Raw genomic sequence first — 13,329 nt, 5'->3', positions numbered from 1 at the left:
GGAACTCCTGTTGTGTTATCAGTTTAACTTGCCCTTTAAAGTATATACTTTATTGAATATTGTTTTGATTGTTTAAGCGCTTTGTGACCCTGGTCTGGAAAAGCGCTTTATAAATAAAAATTACTTACTTACTTGTGTGTGTATAAATGTTTGGATGTGTGTATCCATGCTTGTGCTTGTGTCTTCAGGTGTGTGTGTGAGTCTCTGTGTGTGTGCCTGAATGTGTGATCCTCCTAACGTAGTGCGTGAGTGTGTCTATGTGAGTGTTTATTTTTGTGCGTTCACCTCCTGCAGCAGCTGAACTTTGGCCTCCAGGATCTCCTGCATGTGAGTGATCTCCTGCTGTCTGTCCTGCAGATGGCGCTGCAGTTCTGCTTCATTGTGACTCTCAGCTGCGACACTGTGGGCGAAATGTTGAAGCTGAATCTAGATTCTGAACCGAGCCTGACTGATTATTACAAATTTGAAACTGTAATAAGAAAAATACTTAAATTCTTTTTACTTTCTTCTTTCATTTAATTTTAAGATAAGATCATCTTTTATCCACCAGTGGGTGAATGTGAGTTGTGTTTATAAACGTTCAACACAATTTCAATTTTGTTATTGTTTCTTAGATTTTAATTTAAAGTGTGTGTTTGATACAGTTTTCCATGTAAAGTAATTTGATGGTTTTTAGTTATGATTGTCGTACATTCCTCAACAACTCGCATTTATTGTTCTAATTAACACTATAAAGAAAAATGCACAAAGAATTACAATTACACAGACATATATAAAAGGAACCAACAAAAAACATAAGGTGGACACAAAAGATTATCAATGCAGATGCAATTCTTGGCTCTAGACTAATTGTTGTATTTGTATTGTCATGTTTTTGCACTACTTATCCATATTGAAATATTTATTATTGTTTTGTAATTATGACTTTAATATTGTTATATTATATATAGCAGTATGATATAGCAGTAACAAACATGTACACAAAAACATAGAGGATTCTCTCCAACATCCTGGCTCTTCCATCGAGGATTTGAAACAGCAACTGACAGACAGCTGCTGCACTCAGCAGGCGACCTCTGACCTCTACACACACGACGACTGACACTCACAGAGTTTGGTCCAGCAGCTCCTGTTTCTCCTGCAGGTCCTTCTTCAGACTCTCCACCTCCACCTTCAGCTCGATGTTCTGAGAACACAACAACAGTAGGTTCCGATGAGAACCACGGCCTCAGACACACAGGCCTCCCCGGACCCGCCGACCCGCTGACCCACTTTCCGACAGGTCAGTGAGCCGGGGGGACAGATAAGGGTCATTCCACAGGAGCCTCCTGGCAACATGAAGACCGGTTCGGACCGGTCTGGTTCTGGTCCTGAGCCAAGAGTTAAAAGTGGATCTGAGGAGTTAAGGAGGGGTGAGAGAGAGAGAGCAGGTGCTGACACTATTTTAGGGCCCACAGTGATCCCGGAGAACGGGGTCACACGTGAGACCCCACTGACCCAGAAGATAATCACTGGTCCAATTATGTGTGTGTGTTTGTTTATGTTGTGGCTTGGTGTGGCTATAAACATTGAGTGTGCGAGAGAGTGTGTTTGTTGTGGTGAGAGTGAGCATGAGTGTGTAAGAGTGAGTGGGTTTGTTCACGTGAGAGTGAGCATGAGTGACAAAGTAAGTGTGTTTTTTCTGTGAGATAATGTGAAATAGTGAGTGTTTTTTAATGTGTAAGTGAAAGTATGAAAATGTGTGAGATAGTGTTTGTGTTTGAAAGTGTTTGAGAGCTAATTTTGGAATGTGAGTGTGTTTGTGTGTGAGAGAGTGAGCTTGTGTTTGTGTGTGAGAGTGAGTGTGTTTGTGTGTGAGAGAGTGAGCTTGTGTTTGTGTGTGAGAGTGAGTGTGTTTTTGTGTGAGAGAGTGAGCTTGTGTTTGTGTGTGAGAGTGAGTGTGTTTTTGTGTGAGAGAGTGAGCTTGTGTTTGTGTGTGAGAGTGAGTGTGTTTGTGTGTGAGAGAGTGAGCTTGTGTTTGTGTGTGAGAGTGAGTGTGTTTGTGTGTGAGAGAGTGAGCTTGTGTTTGTGTGTGAGAGAGTGAGTGTGTTTGTGTGTGAGAGAGTGAGCTTGTGTTTGTGTGTAAGAGTGAGTGTGTTTGGGATAGTGAGTCTATGCAAGTGCAAGAGTGAGCAAGTGTGAGATAGTGAGCTTGTGTTTTTGTGTGTTTTACGCTGAGAGTAAGCGTGTGTGAGACTGTGAGTTTTTGAGGTGTGCAATACTTTGCGTGAGAGTGACTTCTTGTGAGTGCGAAGTTGAGTGTGTGCGTAAAAGTGTGTCCATGTGTGAGAGGGTGTGTGTGTAGAAGAGTGAGCCTGTGAGATTTGTGTATTTGCTATTTGTGTGTTTTGTGGAAGACTGCATCACCAGGTAAAACCACGAGTGGGTCCAAAGAAATTGAGTTGTGATATGAAAGATGAAGAAGTGGGTCAGAACCACTGGTGGAGACAACTGTTCAGTACAGACATGTTGTGGACGTGTGTGTGTGTGTGTGTGTGTGTATCACTGTAGGACTAGACGACTTCACACACGATCATCAGAACTTCTTCTCACTGCAGCGTCACACTCACCCTCCTGTGCACGTCATCTCCGCTCTCCTCGAACTTCTGCTGGATCTTCTCCTCCAGGAAGTAGATCCGCAGCTTCAGGCTGAAGTTCTCCTTCTTCAGGTCGTTCAGGTGCTGCGAGATGGTGCGGTAACCACGGAAACCAGGATTAGACATGACCTGTAGTGTGTGCTCTCGCGGGGGCGTCGACGCCCCCCATCTACCCCTGCATGACAACACACTGGCGGTTCAGAACACGCTCACTAAGAAGAATCAAGCCTAAGAGTTCTGACATCGACCGGTAGTGATCAACGACTGAGACCGGACCAGAACCATCACAGGACCAGGAGACCCTCTCAGGCAGGGAGGGGCTGGAGGGTCTTTATTTAGCACCAGGAAGTCATGCCAGGAATGACACAAGTGTGTGTCTGTGTGTTGAGGTGTTTGTGTGCATGTGTGAATGTGTGTGTAATTGTCTGTTTGTGTGGGTCTGTGTGTGTACTTTCATGAGCATGTGTATGGGTGTTTGTTTGTGTATTAATGCTTGTGTGCATGTTTGTCTGAATGTGTGTTTGTGTGAGCATGTTTGTGTGTTGAAACAGCATGTGTGTATGCGTGTGTGCTAGGATGTGTGTACGTGCATGAGCTGTGTGTGCATGTGCTTGTGTTTTTAGAATTTCCTTTTTCAACAAGGCTTCTGCTTCTGTGTGTTTATCTAGTTCATAGTCTATGTTCTTTTACATGTGTGTATCTAATGTTGAGTGTGTGTGTCTGTGCATGTGTGTATTTGTATCTGTGTCCAACTGCTGCGCTGACTGACAGCTGTAGTCTTTAAATATCTGCTGAGTCTTTGCACTTCAGACTGAAACTTGAGCGAATGTTTAGGGACGCCTAGCGCCTCCTGGTGGTTGTAAATGTAAAAACATGGTGCGTCAAAAATGTCAAACATTCTTCATTGACGATACAGATCAGTTAAATGAATGACTAATGATGTTAAGAGAAGTTGTATGCTGCCAGACGACTGTAATATTTATCACAAGAGTTGAGGAGATTCATTCACATGTACCCTTCACACTCACAAGATCACACACACACCTGTCACATCAAAACACACACAGCAGTTTAGTCTTCGTTGTTTGTGAAGATTAATTTTGAGAGAGCATTAAATTGAAACTAATACGTTAATAATAATCATGTTGTGATGTGAGATAACCTTCACTGTAGTTAACGACAACGTGATGTAACGTTGAGAGTCGGTTCAACAATAACAACCACAGACTCTGGTCCAGATCTAAAAGTGCCGGGATGTAGGTTCTCCTGCGTGAGACGTCTCCTGCTCCTGCGAGGTTGCTAAGGCGACACGAGTAAACAGTGAGGGATGAAACAGCCCGGGTGTCTCCTAAACCTTCAGTTCCAGAGTCAAACCAGAGTCCAGACGTCTCCTCCCAAACCGCCTCTGATGTCGCTTCACAAGACGATGCTCGGTGGAGCTCGAGGCCTCGCACTCTTTCTTGAGTCAATAGATTCAGATTTTCGCTCTCTGGCTTTGTTGCTGCAAAACAATGCTTCTAAGAGTCGGTCGCCACGGCGACACGAACGACATGCCAGCGACTGTAATGCTCTAAACTTGTCCTAGCAATTAAGTGCTAGTTTTTGTTTCCTTGCGTAATTTGTCTTCCAGATAGATATTTTTAACATAATTGTTGCTTGAGACTTTTATGTACTTCAAACAAGAGAGTTGTGTGATCAAGGACATTTTATCAAAATGTTTGTGCTTTAGGAAGAAAAAAAACTGTGGTAAAGAGTAAAATCCTGTGAATAATTTTCTATTGTTTTGTTTTTGTAATACTCAGAGATTACGATTCTTCTATTTAATAGAGGCTAATTTAGGTTTAAGATTAATTGCTCACCTGAGTATCCGAGGTGCTCTGCGGTCAAAGGACTTCGACAAAAAATGGCGACAAATTTTGGGCGAAAAAGAAAATTCGGAAAAGACGAAGAAGAAGAGAGCAGGTGAAGAATAGCAGCTAGCTTGATGCTACTAAGTACTTTAGAGTCAGCTAGCAATGCAACTTCTTGTTTTATTGTTTAGTCACTAGGGGTGTGTATTGGCAAGAATCTGGCGATATGATGCGCATCATGATGCAGGGGCAACAATACTATATATTGTGATCTATTATGATACTTCAGGAACAAGAATATATTTGGGTTTTATCTGGGTTTTTCTTTTAAACCAAACTATGCCCAAACATCAGCTTTAAAAGCTGCAGGAGTAAGTAAGTAAGTAAGTAATGGTTATTTCTAAAGTGACTTTTGTAGACTGTATCCTCTTGTCCTCAGTTATTGCTGGATTCTTATGGGATTTTAGCTGCAGAAGACAAAATTTAATTTTCAATGGAAAAATCTGAATATTTACATGTTTAATTTAAATATTATATATTTCACACTCGAAAAATAAAAGTGTTTAACCATAAAATATAATTTGAAAGCCAAAAATAAAAAAATAAAGAAAGTAAATGTCGATACATAACTTTTAAATATCAGTATTGTTAAAAAAAACATAGCAATATTTGACTGTATCAATATTTTCTCACACCCCCAGTAGTCACTAAAATAATTGACATGGCTTCAACAAAATTGGGTAAAAATGCAAAATCAAACCTAAAATAAGACAGTTTTACAAATAGTGAGTTTACAGTTGTTAGCAACAAATCATAAAAGTTGGTCATTATCTCCACAAACATAAAACCATATCTTCACTCAGTAAGTCAATGACGTCCATATAAGTATTTGTAAGCTATTGTTAAAAAACGATCTCAACCACTTCATCCCACCTCTGACGCCCTGAGTTCCCGTCATGACATCCGGGTGTGCAGGTGATATCTGTCCAGAACACAGCGCTGAATTTATCCTGATCAAATGTCCTGAAATTACATCCTGGACCAGCGGAGACATTCGACCCTGCCGGACGTGAAGTTCCGACTGTGACTGATGGACCAAGAACCGGAGAAGGAGATGACGAGGCGGACCGATATTCCCTCTGAGAGAGAGGTCCAGAACCAGATGCAGACGAGCAGTATCATTCTTAATGGACCAAACAACAGTGTGGACAGTGAAGGTTTTTTTCACAACTATGATTTGTCCAGTGTCCACCAGGGGGCTCTGCTAACAACGTGATTTGCCATGAAGATCCTGGACTTGACTCTTGAAATCCTTCTCTTCAGTGAAGAAAGGGATGCACAGTGAAAAAAAACGAAGAGGGAAGGAAGACTGAGTCACACACGTCTTTGTTAACTAACCCTACACGTTAAAATCTCTTCTCATTCCAGAAACATCTGGAGTACCATAAAAACTTTCTACGAGAACAGGAAGTGATGAAAGCCTGACCTAGCTTGATCGTGTTAGAGTCAGCTAACAGTTCATGTATTTTAATATGGCTTGTAGGTGCGTGAGAAAGAATACATAGACCTGAATGGGTTTTTTTCAGGATACCGTAACGATATTCAACAATAACTTTAATAACATTTATAAAAAAAAGAACTACAGATTCTGTAGCACCAGAGTTGTTCCTACAATATCACAATATATATCATTATGTGGTATCAATGCTACTGTATCGTGATACGTATTGTATCACTTGTAGTGATTCACTGTAAAGTGTCAAACAAACTCAAACTCTGAGTGAGTCATGGTGAATCTTCTGAGTCTATCAGAAAGTTTACCAGGTTTAATTCACTCCAAATATGGAAGAACCAAAGACTGTTTTGAATCCCTATGTAACCACCTTGTGGTCAAAGTTGCTCTGGTTGATGCAACGTTGGCTTGACAGAAACGTCAGTGAAAACAACAAAAATCTTCTCCTACAAACATAGCGAACACTTCCATAGTTAAGGTGTAGTCCAAAAGAAAACTCAGCATCACAAACATTCTCACACACTGGAGGCCAAACACGGACTTCTCGCCAGTGAGCGATGACAAACATGCTTCATGCAATCACACAATCTTGTATTTGCTGTAACTGTCTGGGGTCGAGATCGAAGCCAAAAAGGTCGTTTTTATCGCCAGGACCGAGTTCCACATGGTGCAGATCTGCGTCTCGTTTCAGCGTGTTTATGGCAGAGCTAAATTACGGTATCGTGTTCGCTCCAGAACTCTGAACCCGCTGCCAACTGTCATGGCCGAGCCTCGGCTTTTTTGTCTCTGGGAAGTGGTGTAACCTAATCTCTTCTCCGATCTCTGGCGCTCTGTTTGGATTCATTTTTGGAAACATGTGGAGAGGGAGAGCAGACGGATGTGAAAAAAACACAAGGACCGTTTTTGTGTTCTTCATAGCGGCTCCAAGGAACACAGCAGAGATGTTTGGTTAACTCAGACTAATGAGTGTGTGTGCTCGTGTCTTCAGCTAAACTGTGAACACACTGTTATGACAGTTTTTATTTTTCTTAATCAGAATTACACTATTTATCTGTAGTAAATATTTTGACCACTAGAGAGCGAAAGAGCTTACATGGCTTAGTAGAGTTTTCCCCTAAATAATAACAACCAATTTATACATACTTGCCTTTTTTTAAATGGCAAATAAACATGAATCTGAATGAATAACAACACAATAAAACACAAATCAAATAATTAAGCCATCTGAAAACTAAAAAGACCCCAGCAATTTATGCTCAATAAAATAAAAACCTTAATAAGTAACAAAAAGGCACTATAAGACAGTGTATAAAAATATGACTTAAATTTATCTCACATTATTTGAAAATAATAAAATGATAATTGCATTTTCAATTATATGGAACAATAAAAACGAATCAATCTATATTGTAAAATTACTAAAAAAGAAAAAGATAGTTTATTATTATCAAGAAAATACTTTTAATTTAATCAGAATTGGTCTCATAAATATACGACAAAAGTGTGTGTTAAAAAATCGAACAGGTTTAAGAAGCTAAATCAGAGAGTATTTTTGTTAGACGGGCCCTTTTATGTGTGTGTGTGTGGGTCTTTGGTCCCGGTAAAAGGGGTCGACATTTGTCCTGGTTTCTCTGCTCTCACAATGTAATCAAAGCGACGGCAGCGAGCGCCCGAGGCTCTGCTGCACCACTGGACCATCAGCTGGACCAGAGACTGCATAATGAAACAAAGAGGACGGAGAGACCAACAAGAGACGACAACTGTCACTGCTTTTAGTTCAGATCTGTGTGTGTGTGTGTGTGTGTGTGTGTGTGTGTGTGTGTGTGTGTGTGTGTGTGTGTGTGTGTGTGTGTGTGTGTGTGTGTGTGTGTGTGTGTGTGTGTGTGTGTGTGTGTGTGTGTGTGTGTGCATGCATGCATAGGCGTACGTGTGTCCTACCATTACATTAAGATGTGTATATTACTTTATTTCTTAGTTTATTTTAAGCTTTGTTTGATTTAAAAACATATATACTAAAAATTAAAAATTAAAAAAACTATAAAAACTGATACACAACAGGAAAAACAAATGTTTACTATTGCTGATCTATTATTAAAAAAAATTAAAAATTAAATAATGATGTGAATTTAATCTTACAAAACATAATTCAATAGTTACATTTTTATTTTAGGTTTGCTCCTTTGTGTTCTGTTTTGTAAATTACATATTGTTTGTATCACCTGATAATAATATCACTAATAATTATAAATAAAATTAAACCAACTTGTGATTAAATTGATTTTTGTATTTATGTATAATTATTGTTTGTTTTTAATCAATAAAAAAGCAAATGTATTTATTAAATAATACATTTGTTCTACAGTCGATATTTAAATAGTGATTTTATGTCGTTATTAAAATCTGAACATCTATAAACGCCATAATCTAACATAATCTTTTAATTCAATGTTTTTATCTGGAGCAGGACTCAAACCCGCGACTCATTATGAAGCTCGTCAAAAATACGTGAACGGTTCCAGTCAGTAAAACTTTAGCGCTGACTTGTCGTCTCATCTGCATCCCTCTGACAAACTCAATGAACATCCATCTGGTCTCACTCAGGTCCTTGTTAACGCTAATTGACCCTCCAGCTCGCGATGCTTGGTGGCGAGAGGGCAGACGACATTGAGCGAGGTGCTGTTGAGCAAGGCATTAGAAAAGTCTGCCTGACTCAGGAGAAAGTGCAGCTGCTGGCGTGTCACCTGCTTCTCTGTTTGTCTGTAAACAAACAAGCCAGTAGCATGGGGTCTTTTAGCAACTTAGCACTGCCAGTTGTTTAGCTAATTAGCACTGCTAGTTATTTAGCAACATAGCAATGCAAGCAAGTTTGAATTGGAAACTTAGTAATATTAGTGGTTCAGCATGGCGGTTGAAAACTAAAGCCGTTTTTGAAAAGGTGGTTAGCAACTTAGAACTGCCTGCTGTTTTACCGTTATTGTTCACAACTTAGCATAGCTAGCCAGTTAAACATTAAATTTAGCAACTTAGTGCTGCTAGTTTCTTTTAAAGTGGTAGGTAGCAACTTAGCATAGCTAGCCAGTTAAACATGAAATTTAGCAACTTAGTGCTGCTAGTTTCTTTTAAAGTGGTAGGTAGCAACTTAGCATAGCTAGCCCGTTTAACATGGAATTTAGCAACTTAGTGCTGCTAGTTTATTTTGAAGTGGTAGGTAGAAACTTAGCGTAGCTAGCCAGATAAACATGAAATTTAGCAACTTAGTGCTACTAGTTTATTTTGAAGTGGTAGGTAGCAACTTAGCATTGCTAGCCAGTTAAACATGAAATTTAGCAACTTAGTGCTGCTAGTTTATTTTGAAGTGGTAGGTAGCAACTTAGCATAGCTAGTCAGTTAAACATGAAATTTAGCAACTTAGTGCTGCTAGTTTATTTTGAAGTGGTAGGTATTAACTTAGAATAGTTAGCCCGTTTAACAAGATTCTTAGCAACTTAGCGTTGCAAGATTTTTTTGTAGCGTCAGCTAGTGACTTAGCAATGTTAGCCAGTTTAACTTGAAGGTTAGGAACTAAGTACGGCTAGTTTAGAATGGCAATTAGCAACTTAGAAACACTAGTAGTATTTTAGTATGGTGGTGGACAACTGAGAAGTGCTAACGGTTTAGAGTGGCAGTTAGCAACATAGCCCTGATAGCCAATAAAGATGGAAAATAAGATTTGTACTACTGTTATTGTCTAGCAACGTCGCTCTGTTAGCAACATATCACTGCACACCGATTGGTTCCCTTGTACTGGTTCATCACTTCATGTCATGTTGCTAATGAAGACATTATTGATGGACAACAAGGCCAACGATCCTGGAGATCTTGAGGGGGAACATCTCGCAGCTCCTGGTCTTCCACCTCCAATGATTTCATTTCAACGTGAAGTAAGTTTCACCCAAAAGCACCTGTCTCTGAAGCCAGTAAAAAAAAGGTTTATTTCAACACTCCGGCTCTAATGCCTGGATTCCAGGAAGCCGAGGAGTAAATGATGACACATGGGTCGGACTCGCTCCAAGACTTTCTCCTCTGTTCAAATGTCTCCCTTCGCTTCTTCTGTTGAGCGAGCGTGGACGCCGGCGAGGAGAATCTGCTCCACACATGTCGCTCTTTCACAACATTTTACAAGCGCTCCGAACAAAAGAAAAGAGATTTAAAGAGCTGCAGGATGTATCTGTGGGAGGAGAGCGAGAGGAGGGCGAAGGGGGGAGAGAAGGTCGAGAAGATGAAGACTTTGATTACTGCACAGATCGGCTCCATTACCAGGCCGCAGAGACTCGCATAAAACGAAAACAAATGGAGACCATCAGTCTGTCCGTCAGTAATCAGCCACAACAACCGGGCGGCTGATGGGAAACACGCCGACCAGAGGAGCACAAAAGCAGTCTTGTTAAGATACATATTACACTTCCTGCCGTCGCCGTAGACCAACGGTGCCGCGAGCGAGGTGAGGTTTTGTCACAGTTCCGCTCATTTGTTCACTCAGTCAGACCTTTTGTTTCCCCTGCTCCTTATTTCCTCTTGGCTTTTTGTAAATTATTTTGTACTTTGTTTCCTTTTTAAAAAGAAAACTATGAATTATTTGGATTGTAAACATTTATTATCATTTTAATTCTTTTAATCAGTCTTTTATGCAATTATGAATTTCTACATGACATGATATTTTCTTTTCCACGAATGATGATCTGGTTTCGTTTCTTTCGTTTTTGTGTCAGGTGAGATTTTTGGTTGACTTTGTGGTCAGTTTAGTTCCCTTTCTTTCATTCTTTTTTCAGATTTTTCTCAACTTTTTTTTCATGAAGAAATCACACTTAAATAAATAAATATTTGTATTCATAAAAGGTAACATTTCATTAGTAAATGAATGTGCAACCTGCGGCCCCATGTTAAAAAAACATTGACGTAGAAAATTAGGTCAATTTTAACCTTATAATATACTCTAAGATCATTTTAAAATGTAGACATTAACCTTATATGTAAGAGTCGGTCGCTTTCCTAGTTTCTAATTATTTGAGCTTATAAGGGGCATGACAGGAACTAATGTGGCGTGTAGGGTGTGATTGCAAATAGTAATTTAATAATCAGGAATAAATCTAAAGGTTTCCTGAAGGTCGAGGTGAAGTAAGCGACCTTTAATGCTATCTTTTCTTTATATATTTTTATTCTTCATGGTACAAATACACTGTTTTCCTTTTTCCAACGTCAAAGAATTGACTTCTGCTGTTTCCTATTTTAATATCTTCAAAACGTGGCTCATCACATTGACAATATAATGGTCCTCGCACTGCATTTGGATTTTCATTTTTGTGGTCCTCTGAGCTCCATCAGAGGGGGATTGTTCGGAGTCGCGGGGTTTCATTTCCTCTCTGACCTGAGGAGGAAAATCTGGATTCCACTGTCGCGGCAGGATCTGGTTTCCAGATAAACACAACAACAATCGAGAGACGTTGGTGGGTCTTTTGTTTGAGTCTTTTGTTTGTAAGTGTTGCCACATGAGGAGGAAGAGGATGAGATGAGGAATAGGAACCATGAATAAGAATAGATGGTTCCACTGTCAGGAGCGTCTGCTAGCTCAGTTAGCGGCGGCTGTGTAAACTGTCCGACACATTAGCGAACACTTTAGCTCAACAATTAACATCCGTGAGCGACGCTGTGATCAAGTCAACATGTCTTCTCTGACCCGCTGAGACAAGTGTGAATTTATTGCCCTGGGCTGGGATCAATTATCTGACCCACTCCGTCCAGAGGAGGGCGCAAGTGGAGAGCCAGGGGAGAAACAGCAACACACGGTATCTATTGACACACAATGATGTGCAGAGAAATTTAAATCAGACATCCCGTGATGAAGAACCAGTTTTGGTTTCCTGAAGGCATCGTGGAGCAGTCGACTTGTTGTTTGTGTGCTCGGCAATTTTCTGATGATTTCTTTTTTGACTACATTTTTAAGTCAAAAACACAACAGCAAAAATTAACAACGTTAATTTAAAAACAGAACTAAAAATTCTAAATATTTTAACACAATATAAAGAATTAAAAGCTCAACCTTGAACATTAAAAACACAAAATCTACAGTTCAAAACACAACATCAACCATTAATTAGACACATTCTACAGTTTAAAACACTACAGCAACCATTAATAACACACAATTTACAATTGAAGACACAACACCAACCATTAACAACACACAATCTACAGTTGAAAACACAAGACCAACTATTAACAACACACAATCTACAGTTGAAAACACGACACTAACCATTATTAACACACATTCTACAGTTGAAAACCCAACAAAAACCATTATTGACACACAATCTGCAGTTGAAAACCCAACAAAAAACATTATTAACACACAATCTACAGTTGAAAACACAAGACCAACCATTAACAACAAATAATCTACAGTTGAAAACACGACACTAACCATTATTAACACACAATCTACAGTTGAAAACCCAACAAAAACCATTATTAACACACAATCTACAGTTGAAAACACAACAAAAACCATTATTAACACACAATCTACAGTTGAAAACACAACACCAACCATTAACAACACACAATCTACAGTTGAAAACATGACACTAACCACTATTAACACACAATCTACAGTTGAAAACCCAACAAAAACCATTATAAACACAATCTACAGTTGAAAACACAAGACCAACCATTAACAACCCACAATCTACAGTTGAAAACATGACACTAACCACTATTAACACGCAATCTACAGTTGAAAACCCAACAAAAAACATTATTAACACACAATCTACAGTTGAAAACACATCACAAACCATAAACAACACACAATCTACAGTTGAAAACACAACACAAACCATAAACAACACATAATATACAATTGAAAACACAACAAAAAACATTATTAACACACAATCTACAGTTGAAAACACAACACCGAGTAATAATTACACACAATCTACAGTTAATAACACAACACCAACATTCAATAAACCAAAAATAAAATATCAAACCAGAAATGACCCCAAAGAAGCCAAAGATGAAAAAGAAAAAAACGAACAGAAAAATATCTCAGTTTAAATAGTTTACACAAACATAGCACTGAAAGTTTATCACACACATTATCACTCATAGCACAGAACCAAAGTTGAAAGGGTTGAGGGTTGATTGACTTGTGGAGGGTGAACCACAAGTTGCGTGTGACTCACTAAGCTTAAGGTGAGCGAGTTCACCTGATCTTCAAACCTTTCGCTCACATTTCATGAAGCAGATTAACTTGTTGGATTAAGAATTTAAGGAACTCTTCAAC

The 13,329-nt window shown here is 39.3% G+C and overlaps 1 protein-coding gene across 2 annotated transcripts in view; it reads right to left on the bottom strand.

The window, feature by feature from the left end:
* The window catches only part of pde4dip (phosphodiesterase 4D interacting protein), a 61,370-nt gene that overhangs the window by 29,404 nt on the left and 18,637 nt on the right, over window positions 1-13,329 (bottom strand). For both annotated transcript variants that reach the window (XM_087784641.1, XM_087784642.1), the window contains exons 4-6: window positions 2,610-2,720; window positions 1,110-1,186; window positions 286-400 (exon numbers count right to left, since the gene is read on the bottom strand). In XM_087784641.1, coding sequence (XP_087640767.1) covers window positions 286-400; window positions 1,110-1,186; window positions 2,610-2,720 — 303 coding nt within the window. The remainder of the gene's footprint in view (window positions 1-285; window positions 401-1,109; window positions 1,187-2,609; window positions 2,721-13,329) is intronic.

The sequence above is a fragment of the Callionymus lyra genome, chromosome 2 (genome assembly GCF_982586985.1).
Source record: "Callionymus lyra chromosome 2, fCalLyr1.hap1.1, whole genome shotgun sequence".
NCBI classification, from domain to species: domain Eukaryota; kingdom Metazoa; phylum Chordata; class Actinopteri; order Syngnathiformes; family Callionymidae; genus Callionymus; species Callionymus lyra.
This window is presented reverse-complemented; position numbering and strand designations above follow the sequence as displayed.